This window comes from Astyanax mexicanus, chromosome 2, assembly GCF_023375975.1.
Source record: "Astyanax mexicanus isolate ESR-SI-001 chromosome 2, AstMex3_surface, whole genome shotgun sequence".
NCBI classification, from domain to species: domain Eukaryota; kingdom Metazoa; phylum Chordata; class Actinopteri; order Characiformes; family Acestrorhamphidae; genus Astyanax; species Astyanax mexicanus.
This window is the reverse complement of record NC_064409.1, coordinates 53,435,278-53,454,130: the sequence shown is the minus strand read 5'-3', so window position 1 is coordinate 53,454,130 and position 18,853 is coordinate 53,435,278. Positions and strand designations below refer to the sequence as shown.

General features: G+C 37.2%; 1 protein-coding gene across 1 annotated transcript in view; it reads left to right on the top strand.

Moving 5' to 3' along the window:
- wwox (WW domain containing oxidoreductase) overlaps positions 1–18,853 on the top strand; it is a 322,237-nt gene that overhangs the window by 100,122 nt on the left and 203,262 nt on the right. Inside the window, exons 7-8 of the mRNA XM_007244266.4 lie at positions 2,848–3,033; positions 12,112–12,376. Coding sequence (XP_007244328.2) covers positions 2,848–3,033; positions 12,112–12,376 — 451 coding nt within the window. The remainder of the gene's footprint in view (positions 1–2,847; positions 3,034–12,111; positions 12,377–18,853) is intronic.

The following is an 18,853-nucleotide window of genomic DNA, read 5'->3' as shown; positions in this document are numbered from 1 at the left end:
TCGCTTAATAAATATTACAATACTAAACAAAACTGAACAAGAAAGAAGAAAAAGAAGAAAAAAAAGAAGTCTGGAATTGACTGGTTGGCCAAATATGTCCATACTTGAAATGGATCCATGGAGTGCTTATTAAGTAGGAAGTGAAGGGTCAGCTGGTGTGTTAAATGGGTTAAATGTGTAAAAGTGTAAAGATTTGGGAGACTTTGACAAGGACTAAATAGTGATGGATAGAAAATTGGTTCAGAGCATCTCTAAAACCGCAGTTCTTGTGGGATGATCCCACAGAAAAGCTACTGTTAAACTGCTAAACAATGTTGTGGGATCCATGCATTGCCTAGACTGTTAGCACAAGGTAGACCTACACAACAAAAGATGTGTAGTTGTATTGATGTGTCTGATCTGTGCATGTTGTAGGAAGCACAGCTCTGATGTTGGGAGGTAATAAACTTGATCACGCCTCAGACCAGACTTTGAAGGTCACCTGTGGCCAGGGCGTTTTCATGGCCTAGCTCGGCGTAGCGAGACGTGCGCGCACTCTGTACGCTCCCCTGCTTTCTCGCTGACGCAGATGCCAGCTTTTCCTCCCCAAACCTGGAGGGAAACGTGCCGTGCACTCCTTTTTTAATGTCATAGGGAAGGCTCATTATAGTAGGGGCATAACAATTCCTCTGTTAATTTTCCAGCAACCAGTTTTTAATTAATAGTGCAGGCAGTCTTAAACACAGAGTACACAAATTGCCTGTGGCCCTCATAATTAATTCTAATGGAAGAAATTAAAAATTGGTGGGGTGGATTCAGATTGTTCTGTGGCGCCACCATGGGTTCTAGATCAGTGGAGCGACTCTGTCGAAGGCAAGAATCTTTCAGGGGTTTGGGCTTTACGGGAGGCTCTTTTAGTAGTGAGGCTTGTTTTTGAACCTGGGTGGAATGACCTTGTTGGGGGATCTGTTGGAGTTTGGATCTGTACTTTACATTACCTCTTTAACAGTAACACTGAGAATGTGCCATCACCTACTCACACTCATAACTCAGAACCTGTTTCTGCATTAGCTGTAGATCCACATGATATTTTTGTACTGTTGTTTTTGATCTGTTAGTGTTTGTGCTGTTTGCGTTGACCAGAGGAGGATTGGTTCCTCCCAAGGTTTCTTCCTTTTAGTTGAGAGTTTTAGTTTTTCCTTGCCCCTGTTGCCGCCAAAACCTTGCCACCGTTGGCATCACTTTGATGTTTGCTCATGAGAGGCTTTGTGACAACATTTATTGTAAAAAGCACTATATATGTAAAATGTAATTAAATTATTGAACTTTAAGGATGGTGTCTTGCATGAACAAATAGAAATGCACCAAAAGACCAAAAGTATTATACACCGCCTGGCCAAAAAAAAAAAAAAAACGTCGCAATCTGGATTAAACTAAGCAGATGATGTGGGGTTGAGGCTGTAGTTGGTCAGCAGGTCTAGGTTCATCAACAGTATGTACTGAAAGAATGAGGTCAGCTGACTACCTGAATATACTGAATATAGACCAGGTTATTCCATCAATGGATTTTTTATTCCCTGATAACACGGCCACATTCCAAGATAACAATGTCAGGATTCATCGGGCTGGAATAGTGAAAGAGTGATTCAGGGAGCTGGAGATCATCGTTATTTTCACACATGGATTGTTCACCACAGAGTGCTGGAGAAGGCTTTGCGCAGTGGTCAGACTCTACCATCATCAATGCTGCAAGATCTTGAACACTGGATTGGAATAAATCTTGTGACGTTGCAGAAGCTTATTGAAACAATGCCACAGCGAATGTGTGCCACAATCAAAGCTAAAAGTGGTCCAACAAAATATTAGTGTTTTTTTTTTTTTTTGTTGGCCAGGCAGTGTATTAACCAGCCCATGCACCATGGAAAAGTCTTACCTCAGAAGTAGTGCTGTGAGATATGACGATAAATATCGTGGGGACGATAGAAAAGTGTCTCTCGTCTGTCGTCCCTATCGTTTCTACAGTAATTTCATTTTATTCAAGCAAATATATAAAGTAGGCTACGATGAAACGTACTGGCGTGGTCACTTTGCATAAACTCGGTTTATTTATGTGATAATAAAGTAATCTTCGCAAAAAAAGCTTCATAATGTGGTTTTGCAATGTGATGCTGCTTTACGTTATTTGACGGACATGCGCGGACACGCCGGTTTGTGACATGCTTTACTTTATTAAACTCATGAGGGCTGAACAATGGAGACGCATTGTTCTTTTAAAAAAATGAGCTACTGCATCTACCTCATCTGTTTTCATTTGATACATATATATTGCTGCACTAAAAGGTGGTAATTCTCATTTGTGAAAGATGGGTTTAACGTCACTTTAAAATAAAGTTGGAAAAAGTAAGCAATGATATTATTTTGTAAAATTTTCGAAGAATAACTGAAAACATACTTAAATGTGGTATATCATGATATATATATAGTTATCGTGATATAGAAAAATTCCATATTGTTAAATATGATTTTTGTCATATCTTATAAGATGGCTTGGGAATGACGTCTTGATATCATTAATCTTAATCTACACTGTAGGAAATACATTGAATAAAGAAATAATGAAAAGCACGGAATGAGAATGTGTGTCTACACTGGTACCAACTGGTGATGTATATAGCTAAATGCTTTACTGTTGAGAATTTGAACAGCATTACAGCATTGCAATGCTACACACTGTGCAGTTTATTCTTTCACAATGCTGAAAACGACCACACAATGCAGCACAGGACTTTAATAAATATATATTTATACTGTGCATTTGTGTGACTGCTCTGTGTGTTTTGTGTGTGTGTGTGTGTGTGTGTTTTACAGGCCTCTGCATATTCTGGTGTGTAATGCGGCAGTATCTACACAGCCCTGGTGTTTGACTGAGGACGGGCTGGAATCCACCTTCCAGATCTGCCACCTGGGCCACTTCTACCTGGTGCAGCTGCTGCAGGATGTGCTGCGGCGGTCAGCTCCTGCTCGTGTGGTGGTGGTGTCCTCTGAATCCCACAGGTCAGAGCAGCTGCAGCTGCTTCCTCTGCACAGCCTGCAGAACACTAGCCAGCACTTCCACACAGGCTCTGTTACTGAGGGTTCACACTGTGCTCACATCTTGCACAGCTAAATTACAAATAATAAAGTCACTTCTTCTTACTTACACAAAGACTACATTCGCTATTCACTATTTGTAGACACCCCCCGATGCTGATCGACATCACCCTTTGGAGTGATGAGGGGAAAAAGCGCCATCTACCCACCCAGAGAGAGCAAAGCCAATTGTGCTCTCTCAGGGCTCCGGCAGCTGCATGACCGGGATTCGAACCAGCAATCTCCCGATTATAGTGGCAAAGCTTTAGAACACTGAACCACTTGGCACCCACCTACACTAATTAGTTTACTCTAATTCATAATAATTCAGTGTTTAGAATGATTATCTTCTTTAAACTCTTGTTTTACTTGACTTTTTATTTATTTACGAATGTAAAGGTTCTTCTAAAGTTCTGTATTGATAAAAAAAAACCCTTCATCAAATAAGGAATGGTTCTATAGCACTTTAAAAGATTTAAAATGTTATTCACACTTAGTAATTCCTTGGCATCACTCAAATAACCATTTCTAGTGCTTTTATTTTTTAAAAATGTGCTTCATTTGTGCTTCATGTGCTTCATGTGCTTCAAGATACACTTTACAATAGGGCTGCAACTAATGATTATTTTGGTAGTCGACTAATCTGACGATTATTTTTCCGATTAGTAGATTAGTCAGTGATTATTTCTACCATGTCTAAAAACGATAGAAACAGCAGAACATGAAATTTAAATGACATTTAAATATCTGAATGTTGTTTAAACATGGAAAGTACTGATATTTAGTGATTAAATATGTAATCTGTTGTGTTTGGGCAAACACAAACTGACTACAAATTAACGATTAGTTGACAATGATATTTGTAGTCGACAAATTTAAATAATCGACAATGTCGGTTATAGCGACTAATCGTTGCAGGCCTACTTAACAAACCAAATTACTGGGAATCAAGGGTATTAGAAAAAGAGTGGTTGGAGATTTTGAAACATTGCTGAAGCATTTAAAGCATTTGTTGGCCTTCAGTGAGTGTTTGGAGGATGATCACCACCCCAACTCATATTCACCTTCATGGAGCATCATCATTTTTCCAGAAAGCACAGTTCCACTGATCCACAGCTCTCTGATTGGCTTCTTTATACCCCTCTAGATCATACCCAGCATTACCGGTTCTTTCAACTTTTAACTTATAACAATATACTGCTTTTATCATACACCAACAGATACCAACCGTATTCCTAATTTAATGCTAGCACCACGGACAGCTCTCTGTGTTATCCTCAAGCAACATATCCTCCATTCCATTCATCAACGTCACCTTAAAAAAATGGAGCAAGTGTTACTGTTGACTCTCGGTCCAGAAAAAGCTGGGACGAGTGTAATATCATGATATTTCTACAAAGTGTTGTCACATGCTGCTTTCTCCTCCATGCTGCCCTGGTGAAGTAGGATATGAGCCATTGATCTTGGCCTGAGATTTGATAAAGGTTGATTAAATTGGAGCAGAATGGCCATGATTGATTTGACCTGCTGAAATGCTTCAGTGCTCAGGCTGTAGTGTAAAAGCGTGTGTGTGGTACAAGCCACGGCTACAGTACACTATTCACTATTTTGAAGATGCTGCAAGAAAGATAGACCAGAGACATGGATCCATTACCATTTTGGAAAAGCACTTTCAATGTTAATTATTATTATTTTGTCATGACTGGTTTTTGGCAGCACTTTCAATTTTACAGATTTTTAAAATGATTTTTTTGTTGGGTGCTAATGTTTTTTAACCAAACATCATTGCTTTCCAATGTAAAACAAGCATCTCCATTTTTATGATTTTTTTTTGGTTTATTACAGAATTTGAAGACACAAACTGTACCTTATACTGGATTCACATTTACTGATGAATGGACCAATAGAAATTAAATAAAAAAGAAAATTATGAAATATGCTTTTTTTTTTTTATTGATTTCTATTAAGAATTTCTCTCTCGTTGTTTTGGATGTCCAGGTTTTTCATTGGACAGTGACAAAATGGAGGTAGGGATATAATAATTGGGCGTTTCTGGGTGTCTCAAATGTAGACACAGTATGCCGTATTTTTCACACTATAAGGTGGACTGGATTATAAAGCGCATTTTAAGAGACATTATAAGGAACTAACATTATAAGGAACTAACTAAGTTAAGTAAAGCTAAGCTAAAAAAAAAAATAAATCCTAAAAAACATTTTCTTTTAAAGTCAAACGATCTACACAGATTTCTCTCCTGACAACTGTTTATTTGTTTATTTGTTAAGCGCATCCATTTATTTACAGTAAGCTTAGATTCACGAATTTCTCCAGCACTTATACTGGAGCATTAGCATTAGCATTAGCGGCTAACTGCAAGCGGAGTGTTCACTAAGTGCTTCAGTAAGCCAGGGAGATATTAGCTAGCGGTTCGTCACGCATAGCTTGTTGTAACACTGTTTTAACACTGTAAATGCACAGGCTACAGTCTGATATACTCCCCTCTGAACAAAGAAAGAGTTAGCATGGGTAGCGGGTAATGCTAATGCTGCTTCAGTAGTCCTAGCCAGGGGTTAGCAGCAGGCTACAGGCCGATAATACTCAGCTCTTAATGGCTGAAGAGCTAGTGCTTAGCATGCTTAGCGCCTAATGCTAATGCTACTCCAACACTCTTGTATGATGCTGCACATCAGTGGAGTGGCTTTCCTGCTTCTTACAACCTGGCTGCTAAAATATATATATAAGACGCACCAGATTATAAGGCCCACTGATGATTTTTGGGAAAATTAAAGGAGTTTAAGTGAGAAAAATACGGTAGTCAAGGGTCCAAGCTGGAAAGCAGTTTGAGAAAAGGGCTTTTTAAGGCTGTTTATGCACATGTTGAAGCTATAGCTATGTTCTGCATGTTTCACATTTTTTTAAATTTGTAAAAAAAAGGGAGAAAATTGACCAGTGAACCTTTAACATGTCATAGTTTTTTTTTTTTGTTTAAATTGCTAATAAATTGCACACACTCTACTCGCTTCTCTCAGAAGTGTCGGATTGAATTTACACTCTTGTCAAGCGTTGAATTTTTACTATTTGTGGAGGAATTCCAGGCTATAGAACAAAAGGAGGCACAAATATTAGTTTAGGTTGTTTTCTGCTTATCTGTTTTACCTCTACTTCCCCATCACACCCCTTCCAGAATATCTTCCACACCCGTAATTCATTCCTTAACCCCCTCTGAGGGAGATTAACTCTGATTAAGTTGGGAAACACACTCTCTCTCTCTTTCTCTCACACACACACACAAATAAACACATATAAAAGGTACAAATACACAGTCTAATTTTGGCATTCTCTCCCAATTACAGACAGTTACACTGAGACATTTTTATTGTGCTCCTGCTTATCTGTCCGTCTTCATCTCTTTCTTCTCTCAGTCGCTCACTCTGAGCCACTAGCTGTAATATGTGCCCTTTTGGGTTCAGTGATTTGACCTTTGGCCTGAGGAGAGATTATATTTTGTGAAGCTTTGGCGGCGGGTAAGACCTTGACCGGGTCAGACAGGTGTGGGAAGTAGAGAAAGAGAGGATGAGGGAGGGAGGAAATTGAGCTTTGGGAAAATAAAATGGTTTCACTTAAAAACTTTATCTCTCCTGTTACACTGAGGCTTACAGGCTCAGTGACATTACAGACAGCTCCTGGACATTTCCACCGCAGGTCCAGCTCTAACAGGAGGAGATTGATAGTATGATAGAGAAAAGCACTGCATCGACCCCGGACTCTTTTACTGCTGCCTCCTTACAGCCAGCTGCTACACTGCACGACTCCAACCAGCACATGCTAGTCTTCTTTTTTTTATCTTCATTTAGTTTTTCAGTTTGAACTTAAAATGTAAACGTATGCCAACATTTGATTTTTATATATACAGGTTCGGAAAAAAATAAGAGACCACTTTAGTTTTTAAATCAGTTTTTCAGATTTTGCTGTTTATAGGTGTATGTTTGAGTAAAATGAACATTCTTGTTTTATTTAATAAACTACAGACCACATTTCTCCCAAATTCTAAACAAAAATATTGTCATTTAGAACATGTATTTGCAGAAAATGAGTAATGGCTAAAATAACAAAAATGATCTTTTAGAGAGCTTTTAATCTTCAAATAATGCAAAGAAAACAAGTTCATATTCATAAAGTTTAAAGAGTTCAGAAATCAATATTTGCATCTTGGCATGTTCTCCTCCACCAGTCTTACACACTGCTTTTGGATAACTTTATGCCACTCCTGGTACAAAACATTCAAGCAGTTCAGTTTGGTTTGATGGATTGTGATCATCCATCTTCCTCTTGATTATATTCCGGAGATTTTCAATTTGGTAAAATCAAAGAAACTCATTATTTTTAAGTCAAATATATATAGCGTCCCACTCTTGAGATTTAAATGTTCAGTTTCTAACATGATGCAACAATCAACTTTAATTCTACTAAAATTTCTAATTTATCTAGAATTTCCTCTTTCCACAACATACAGCACATCCTTACAAACGCAGTAATTTTCCATTTTACCTGAAGTGTGGCAGAAGTTACAGGAAATAAACTTACGTTGAGCTGAGCTACTTAATATATCTGTTTGGTAGTACTTTGGCTTGCAAATTAAACCGACCCTGATCTGACTCAGATCTGCTTTTGTTGGAGTTAATGTTTCTATTCTCCAGGGGGGGAAATCACTCTGAGAATTTGATTGTATTGAGCAACAAATGTGTCAGTAAGATCTGTTTTTATTTATCTATTTCGTTTCTCAGAAAAAAAGTTGCTTTTCTGGAGATATATGTTTTCAAATGGACAGCAACAATATACAGTCCCACCCATGGGATCCGAACGTTCAGCTTGTAAAAGTGATGCAACAAGCAACTTTAATTCTAGAGATTTATCAAATTCAGCTGTCTAGGAATACTTATTTCCGCAACATACAGAGCAACCTTAAAACCGAAAAAAAATTCCATTCCACCTTAAAGCTCCACTAGGTAGGATTGAGATTTTGTGCTCGTGGGCTTCCCCTACAGTTGCAGAGTGTAATAAATGTTTCAGGCGGATTAGTTTCTCTTTCACGTTTTCTGGCTTTCACAGACATATTCGGTCTCTTTCCAGCTTCTGATAGAGTGTCTGTATGTTAGTTTGTAAAGAATGAACCAGTAGTCCTTGTAGAACTTTTAGAACTAAAGGTCGGAAAGCAGGTCGCAGTTCTCCCCAGCGTTGGTCGCGGCCGCCTCGGAAAACTTACAGAGTCTGGTTTGATCTCCGGCACAGACACGAGAGCACCGCTATTCCTCCTATTACACCTCAATGCAGCACTGCAGTGAGTTTCAAGCTGTAATTTTACTTCTTTAAAAATATCAAAAATCAAGGAAATCCTACCTAGTGCTGCTTTAAGTGGTGCAAAATATATAGAAAAGAAACTCACTCTGAGTTAACCACTGCAGGTAGCCAGAACTACCATGTGAAATACATCATTAAATGCACTATCAAAATAATGTTTCACATTAGATCTACATGCTATATCTGTTGATCTGCTTTTGTTGGAGTAAGTGTTCCTACTCTCCAGGGAACATTGCTCTGAGAATTTGATTGCATTTAGCAACAAAAGTGTTTGATGAGATCTGATGATTAGATCACAACCCCATTTATACCCAACTCATTCCATAAATACTATATCATGAAGCACCATAATTTCAAAGAACACATTTCCATTGCTCCACAGCTCAAAGCTGGATGCTTTATACACAACTAACCCACGCTTGTCATTAGGCATGGAGCCAAAAGTTTCATGTTTGTCCGTTCTAATGCCAGTACTTTTCTGCAAGGACTAAGTGTAAAGTGTAAGTGTAATAGTCCAGACATGCATATATATATATATATATATATATATGTATCCTGCAGATGATGGTATTTACCCCAGCAGAGCTGTAGCCTGTCAGCAACAACCTGGCATGAGGAAACAGCAGCAGCAGACTCAGCGCCTGATTGGATGCTGTGTATAATGATTATAATGAAGATGTAAATGTTGAGTGTGTTCAGAGGAAGCACCACATACTCTCGTTCTCTCTCTCTAGGAAGACGCATTTCTTACACTACACTACACTGTGTCTTGAGATTTTAAAGGACACGCACACTGCCTCACACACACACACACGCCTTGCTTTGTCAAACATCTGGCGTTTAACAGCTCAGTCAGAGCCAATTAAAGAACATCATGTCGCAGCTTTGATTTGCATTAAGCTAAGGCGGGGTGTAACTGGGCTGTAAGCTCACTTCTTACACACGGATATTTTATCCGCTTTATTCACCTACTGTCCTTCAGCCTGATCACAGCCCACAGCTAACATGCTTAGCTTTATCAGGGCTCGGGCCATTCTACCGAATAGGTGCCAATTCTGTCCCCAGGAAGTAACCTGTATAAATTCACACAAAATAACCTTATAATACATTTTATTATTAAGCGTAGTGCCTTCTACATTGACCTAATTGCAAAAGAAAGTGTAATTGTAAGATGTCTAATTACAAAAAATAAAAAAATAAAAGCTATTTAGAACACTAAAAATATGCTGTATAATTTGTCACCTGTCCCCCCGCTCTCTAACTATAAACTTCACCATGAAATATAATTATTAAAATTCTTCAGAGATGTTATTTTTTTTGCATTGTTGTGTGACTCTAAATCACATCTATGCTTGTAAAAATATTTTTCATAATAAATCTATAATATTTATGTTAAAATACACATTTTATTTGTATCCCTTAGTTTTCACTCATTCCTGTTGCCGTAACATATTATACACATTATAATACATTATTCCATCCAAAACATCCGAAACATTCTACGATTCACATCTACAACAGGAAGTGACATCAGTTGGTTCTTCTGAAGATCATGGGAAGATCAAAATTATGTTCCCTCATTAGTTTTTCTTTATATTTGATCTTATTGTAACTATGACTGAGGAGTTCAATCTCTACATTCTGTCCTGTTACTCAAATTAATTCTTAGATCTAATTTGTTTATTTTTAAAATACAAATTGTGGAAAAATCACTATAATGTGCTCAGTGTCCTCTTGCTATAAGCATAGCTGCCATTTAGCTATTTTTCATGTTTTTGGCAATTCTATGCTAAAAACTCATTACTGTTACTTTAATTCCTGTTACTCAAAACATAAAAATGTAACAGGAATGAGTGCCAGTAACAGGAGTATTTTTTTGTCACAAACATAAATGATTTAAACCTGCAGTAAACCATTTCTTTAAAATAAAGACTTTAAAAAAAAAAAATCAAGTGGACTTGCTTTTAAACATGCTGTTTAAATGTCATGAGTTTTGTAACCATTTTCGGATTAGAAACCTTGGAAAAAATAAAGTAAAGGTGCCTGAGTTTAACCAGCGCATGTTTTGAATAGTTTGAAATGTTTTGAAATTCTGACTATTTAGAATTTTTTGAGATTTTGCTAGTTTGATGCTAGGTGGTTGCTGTGGTGCTGCTCATCACTAAATGCAACTTTTTTGTGGTCCATCGAAATATACATCTGAAGTCGTCATATGTGGACATCATTTTTCTCAGAAACATATAAAAAAATTGTTGTCTTTGTTTTTGCATTAATCAGGTCCCAATTAGCCCAAATAACAATGAGAAATAAAAAATGCATGCCATTCAGGGGTTCGGCTCATAGGAGGTTAATAAAATAAAAAAAGTTTTTTTTATTCAATATTTGTTCCTTTAAAAATACTCAAATTGTGAATCCCGAAAAGTGAATCAAATTGAATTTTGAGCAGAGTGCATTGTTATACCTAAACAACTACAACTAAACCAAACATGAAAGCTAGTGTTAGCAGTGAGTCTGTGCAGATATATACTGTATATATATATATATATATATATATATATATATATATATATATATATATATATGAAGAGTTTGGTTCCAAAACGCTATAAATCCATTTTTATCAATTTGAGTAAAAAAGGGTTTTCTTTAGCGAGAAAGTGGTAGGCTGAAAACCACTGTTTTCTGTTTCAAACTATCAAATACCATACTAAGGTTAAAATAACACAAAAAAATAAAATCAAGATTTTAATTTTTAAAGATTTATTTTTAAAAATTATTCGTTTTTTCGCAGAACTCAATAAATCCATGCCAAGTTTTTTTTTTCAAAATGTCTTATATATCCTTTGGCATCAATAGAATTTTTTTTTTACTGAAAATGTGCAAAATACAATAATAAATAACAGTAAATTGTACATCTGAATATAATAGTTTGACCATTGGGCCTAAAAACACAAATTTCAAAACATTTCTTTTTGAAAAAGTGCAAAATTTCATTAACGAACAAGACATTAAATAAAATCCCCAAAATCACGTTACATTAATGTGCTGTAGTGTAATTTAGTGTAGTGTGGTGTAGTATAGTGTGTGTGTGTGTGTGTGTGTGTGTGTGTGTGAACTGCAGATGACAGCAGGCATTTTCCCCCCTCCTGAATGCCTCATTTTCTTTACCTTTTTACGTACATGAGACTTTTTTGATGGCTTTCTCTTTTTTCCAATAACTGCTTCACGAACAGGCTCCTCTATACCATCAAACCCGTTCATTTTCGCGGACTTTGAGAGTGAAAAACGAAAGTGAAAGGCTACACGAAATACCGGCACGCTCAACAGGGCGCGTGTTATAATGTTTACATTAGATAGCTTGAGGAATGCTGCACTGTGATTGGATGAGTGGAGATGTGGCGTTCTGCGGGAAAACAAGACTGGCGTTTGTTGCGTTTTGGAAAGAAAGAGAGACAACAGGGCAGTATTACACGGCGGATGTGGCGTTTTGATGAAAATTGAATATTGGCTTTTTCAAGAGGGGTCACATAACATTCTGATTCTGGCTCTAACTCATTTTTTTTTTAAATGGCGTTTATCGCGTTTTGGAATCAAACTCTTCATATATATATATATATTTTTGTCTGTCTTATCTATGTTGTGTAGGTTCACAGAGCTGCTGGACTCGTGTGGTAAAGTGGACTTGGCTCTGCTCTCTCCGCCTCAGAAGGAGTACTGGTCCATGCTGGCCTACAATAGAGCCAAACTCTGCAACATCCTGTTCTCCAATGAGCTGAACCGCCGCCTGTCTCCGCACGGGGTCACCTCCAACGCAGTGCACCCTGGGAACATGATGTATACGTCCATCCATCGCAGCTGGTGGCTCATGACCTTCCTCTTCACCCTGGCACGACCGTTCACCAAGTCTATGGTAAGTACAGGCTGGATCTGTGTGCTGTGCTCAGTGGGGCGTGGTTAGGGGGTACGGAGCTGTATTGGTGTTTGTTTGTTTTTTGTTTGTGTGTGTGTGTGTGTGTGTAGCACTATTCGGTTGGGAGTAGTTTCTCTGTGAAAAAAATATTTCACACTTCTACTCAGTGATAAAAACAGGAGGACCAGTCAATTTTTTTTTTTTTTTCACGTTCAGTAGCTCCTCCATTTTCACTCCCTGTTGTGTTTACGTGGATTTCCATGGAAACACATGCCCAGAGTGTAATTACGGTGCGTAGCAGCAAACAAATAGCAATTTTATTAAACGCTAGGTGACGAAACTCAGAGATGTGGATCCAGATGGGAGTAAAATAACCGGAGGACCACGGAGTTCAGCGAAAAACAGCAGGTAATTTAGCCTGTGATTTTCTCAGAGGACGTCTGAGAAAAACACATACATCGGGCACGGATAAAATCAAAGAGGACCCCCCATAAAAGAGATTGAGCTTATGTATGTGTGTGTGAATGTAGTTTAATTGTTTTTCTTTGTATTTTGAATTTATTTGTCAGTGTCTGCTCAGGGTTTGATGAGATGATCAGTACATGCACCTTGGTTATGGAAAAACTCTTAATTATGGCATTTTAGTATCAATCTTTGTGGGTGAAATCAGTCATTTTATTGTATAATTTTAAGTGCTGTCCTGCTTGTGTAAGGAAATGTAAATCTGAAAGTCTACGTAAGGCACATTTTTTTATGTAAAAATTGTTCAAATCAGAAAAAATACTTTTTTTTTTCACAAAAAGGCAGAAACGGTTGATGTATGTATTGTTGTATTAATTGAAATTAAGAAAAATGTAAAAAAAATTATATATATATATATAATAATTCTGTTAATCCTTTGGGAGATTTGTAAATCATATATAGGCAGAACAGTATTTATTGTCTGCATTGTAATTTTAGATTTTTAAATGTTTAATGTCTACTTCTTTTTACTCATGGGTCTTTCACATTTTGGTCTGATATTTCTGGCCATAAGCAGAAAAGCAGTTCGAACCTCTACACACATTCCAGGTTATGCTTATATTTGCACGCGATTCTTGAGGTGTATCTACGGAGCTGCTTAGTGAACCTGCAAGTGCGTGTGTGTGTGTGTGTGTGTGCCTGTGTGCAGCTGTCATAGTCAAATAGCCTAGTGTAGCATAAATCAGATGAGCAGCTCTTCCCGCAGACCACACTCAGCCGTTTTAGCCAGAAGCTGGAAGTCACACACACTTACAGAGACAAACTATAAAACTCACCATCGCCATAAATCATAAGCCATATCTGCTACTCATACGCCCGTGGCCCTTTCTCCCTGTCATCGTTTGCTCCGGGCCCCACATTGCACTTGATGTATGCTTTGTTTTAAATATGACGACTTTTTGTGTTCCATTCTTCTCCTCCTGTTTCATCAGTTTTTGTTCGCGCACCGAAGGGGAAGTTTGATATAGTGTTCAACTGCAGTCCAACAAAGCTCATCTCAACTGATTATATTTTAAAGAGATGTAATGGATGATATGAATTTGTGATGGCTTTCAGCATACCGTTCAGCCATAACTCAAAAGCAGCCTGGCTGTGCTCAATGTTTCATTCATATTTGATACACAGGAGTTTTGGTTGGTGGAGTCTGAGCTTCTTAATTGTTAGAGACAGTGTGTGTGTTTCCTTTAATTCGTACAATTGAACAGTGATTAATTTGGCCGATGATTTTAAATTAGTTTTAATCTTAATTTGTTGGATTTAAGTAAGTAAATGATGTGGGGTTGATGCAGATGAGGTCAGCTGACTACCTGAATATACTGAATATAGACCAGGTTATTCCATCAATGGATTTATTCTTTCCTGATGGCACGAGCATATTCCAAAATGATAATGTCAGGATTCATGGTGCTGGAATTGTGAAAGAGTGGTTCAGGGAGCATGAGATCATCATTTTCACACATGGATTGAGAGTTCACCACAGAGTCCAGATCTTAACCTCATTGAGAATCTTTGGGATGTGCTCTACCATCATCAATGCTGCAAGATCTTGGTGAAAAATTAATACAACTGTCACCGGGGAAAGGACGCACACCAATTGACAAAATACTTTTTCGGGTATTTTATTCTGATAGATCCCACTCTAGGGATTTTTATGAAATATTTAATATAAAATGTATATGAATTATAAAACAATAGGAAATAAACAAACAAAAATAAATCACTGGCTTCTTACAGACAATGAGCCTCAAATATGAAATAAAAGCAAAATAAAGACAATCAGCACTTGCTGAGCAGAAATATTAGTCTCAATGCACAACAACACTGCACCACCTATCTTTGACTTACTGCAACTGCAGTGTACAGATTTATAGACAGAGCTTGTACTCAATTGTACTCAAAATAACAAAAATAAAATGAATACACTGTAAAACCCTAGCTTAGAACACAGCACAGTATTTGGTAGTGGCACTAATTACAGAAAATAGATAAATAACATTAATACCACCTTAATACCATTAACAGAGCTCTTTTTATATTTGTTTTTAAGCTCACCTCGATTTACTCAGCTTTACTCAACAAGACTTGAGCATTTCTTTAAGAGAACTTTAGAAAGGCAAAATAGGCATCTACTACTGTTATAGGCCAACTAAACCTTATATTGTTCAGTATTTCCTGATTTTTACCTCTTATTTCATTAGGATGGCTCTGGATGGATCCTAAAATGGAGCACCACCATTCACTGCAGCTTGAGCCTCCTTCTCTACCATGCTCTTAGCTCCTCCCTTTCCTCTCTCAGGGTGACAAAACTTCTGATTGTGTTTCTTAAAGTTACAGACACACATTTTAAAGGTGTATTCTCAATTCACCACCTGGCTACACAACACTGGATTGAAATAAATCTTGTGACGTTGCAGAAGCTAATTGAAACCATGCCACAGCGTAGGGGTGTCACAATTCTCTAAATCCTCGATGCGATTTTATTTCCGATTTTAGGGTCACGATTCGATTCTCGATTTTCTTTTTTTTTTTTTTTTTTACAGCAGAGAGGTCTATGTCAGTTTTAGATTAGTCTATGGTCAGTCATTGGTTTGAATCATCAAATTTACAATATCATATTTCAAAAGGTGGGCTTGATATAAGTGATGCAAAGTGATACAAGTGATCTGTAATACACCACATTAGGCACTAATGGTCAAATTTAAATAATTTAATTAAGATATATATGTAATGCAATCTAGTGGCTTTTTTTTGGTAGCAGCAGTGTTCACTATTAAAACAGCAATGTGCAACATAACAAAATATGTAATTTGTCATTTACACTTAGCTCTCAACCAACCAACCAACACATACTGGTGAAAAGCAGCAGCCAATCAGGCACAGCACACTCTCAGCCAAAACAACCAACCACCTGGAGGACTGCATCAGCACTGAGGAATGGACCCAGGACAGATATCTGTGTATCTGGGAATATAGTCATATAAACATTCTCACACATAATACATACTTATACTCCCCCCACACACACCAGGGCAATTTCAGGACAGTATCACCTTTTCTGGGCAATTTGTTTAATTCAACTCTTCAAATTCATTTTAAATTTTTTAAAATGCTGACAATATCACTGATATGCTATAGTATATGTCTAATTAAAGCAGAGCAAGATGTGATTGTGACAAACAGTCTTTTTTCACAGTTCTTGGCATATTTTTTGGAGTACAGTTCATTATAATTAAGTGGTTTCCTGACTTTTTTTTAAACTAAATTTAGCCTGGTCCATATATTTTGATAGGGTTGAGGTCAAGACATTTGGATGGCTGTTCTTAAACCTTAATCCATTTCACACCCACCTTTGATGTGTGAGTTGGAGTTGTTTGGAGTTCTGTTAGAACAGTTTTGCAGTCGTGCAATGTACTGGTTCCGAGCAAGCTACCACCACCATGCTTAAAAGGTGCTACAGTGTTTCTCTAGTGGTGTGTTTGCTTTTCCCCTCACTCATCCAGATAAAAAAAAAATCCTAGAGAAGTCTTTTTTTACTTTTTGTCCATGTGGTCAGCTGCAAACGTTAGTCGAGTTTGAAGGTGTCAGTTTTGTAAATATAAGAATTTTGGGATTGCAAAATAAACTAAAAGGCCTGGGGCTTCTTGGGTTGGGTTGAGTTGGTAAAGTGGCTAAAACTGTTGTACACCATTTTTATTTTCTGTTAAAGTTGTATGTTGTCCACTCTTGTACCCCACTATAGGAATATTTAGTTAAAACTGTATATATTATTAAAATAACAACATTTATTTACCTGTAATAAAAAAAAAAATCCAGGAAAACACCTTTAGACACTACAGGGACTTCTTTAAAATTTACATCCCAGGAAAGACAAAAGCATCATTAGTAATTAGCATAATTTGCTGACGCTGTTAATTTCTCTGTGATTATGCTCCAATCCCTAAAGCTGGACATTTGCACTTTGCTCAGTCCTATCAGAGATAAGCCAGTAAAGTACTCTCTCTAAAGTATCTCTCTCACTTTTTCTCACTCTCTCTCTCTCTCTCGCGCTCTCTCTGAATAGCACAGAGCTTAATATAAAACCCTGATATTATTTTATTTATTGGTTACGGTGATGTGAAGATGGTATCGTTTTAATTGCCTGCAAACACATCTGTGATCCTGGGAGACTGCCGAAGGTTGCAAACATAAGCATAATGCTGCCAGGAAGAGGCTCCAAACAATATTAGACCCGAGAACAGCGAGCGCAACACGGATAAAATACCTTCTGCAGCAGACGGTGGGAGATTTATAATTTTTTACGGATGTAAAATGAAGTCTCTTGCTTAGCATGTGAACAGAAACATCCTGCGATAAGAGTTTGTGTTTCAAAAGCACTGCATTACATGTACAGTAGTAATAAAACACCCTTTTGAACCAGCCGAATGCTTTTTTTTTTGTCCTGCCAAATGCTCGACCTGTCAAATCCTGGTTTAAACAGTGGAGTCTGATTAAGAGGGTTTTAGAAAAACTGCAGGCCAGCTGTGGTTCTCTCAGCTGTTCAGAAGAGAGGATAAAGAGTGGGAACAGAGGTGTTCATCTGGATAAAAAAAACAAGAGTTTAAATATAAGAGGTGGGACTTTTTATGGTTAGATGAAGCAACAATATCTAGCAATTTTGCTTTTTTTTTACTTCTAAAAATGATTATGATCTGATGATGTGTATTAGGAAGAATAGCTTGTCTATCATTGTCATTCTGGGCTCAGCAAGCAAAAAAAAAAAAAAATATATATATATATATATATATATATATATATATATATATATATATATATATATATATATATATATACTTATACTATATTTATTTTTCGTTTCAAATTTTTTCCCCATTTTATCCCCAATTTACACGGCCAATTACCCAACCCATTCTTTTGGACTCCCCCTATTACTAATGATGCCTCAACACCAGGAGAGTGAAGACTAGCACATGCGTCCTCTGATACATTTGAATTCAGACACCATCTCTTTTTGAGCTGCTGTTGTGCTTGGAGGAAAGCGGAGCAACTCAGTTCTGATACATCAGCTCACAGACGCCTCGTGCTGATCAACATCACCCTTTGCAGTGAATTGGGGAAAGAGTGCCATCTACCCACCCATAGAGAGCAAGGCCAACTGTGCTCTCTCAGGGCTCCGGCAGCTGGTGGCGAACTACATGAACGGGATTCGAACTGGCGATCTCCTGTTCATAGTGGCAGCGCGTAGCCCGTTGGAAACCTGAGGCATATTTGTGCAAAATCCTGTATGTCAGTCCACCTGCTTCGTTCCCTTTTAGACACCAGTTCTGTAGCTCTTGTAGCTCTTGTAACGATTGTCAAGAAATGCATGTGTAAAGAGTGTCCTATAGTGTTGACACAAAGTAAATTAGTAAATTACATTTCTCCACTGCTGAAGTTTAATATCAATATACATTATGTTTTTTAGGAGCATATAGTAAATATCATTACTTACTTACAAGTACGTTTTGTTATATTGACCCTAATACGTTTTTTTATTGTAAAGAGTGCAAAAAAAATGACTGGTGCATTTTGTTTGTGTATCTAAATATCACCACAAATGTTGTGCATCATGAAAATGTCATTAAATATCATGATATAATAGTATCACTCACCCCTATATACCTGAATATACCTTTAGTAAAACAATAGTGACACTCAATCGAGTCAAGCTTTAAATCTTTGTATGTATAAAACTCTCCCCTTTTTTCACTCTGTTACTTTTAATATTTTTTCGATTTCGCTTGAAACATAAAAACAATGAAACAATATTTCTACAGTGATGAAATATTACAATTACAATATTGGTTCAAGTATTTTTTGGAGATACTAAAACTAAGAACAATGGTTTCACTGGTTTTAATTTTCTTTTACTCTAAACCTTGTATTGCTCTTTTTTTTTCCTGCTCAAGGTCAAATGTT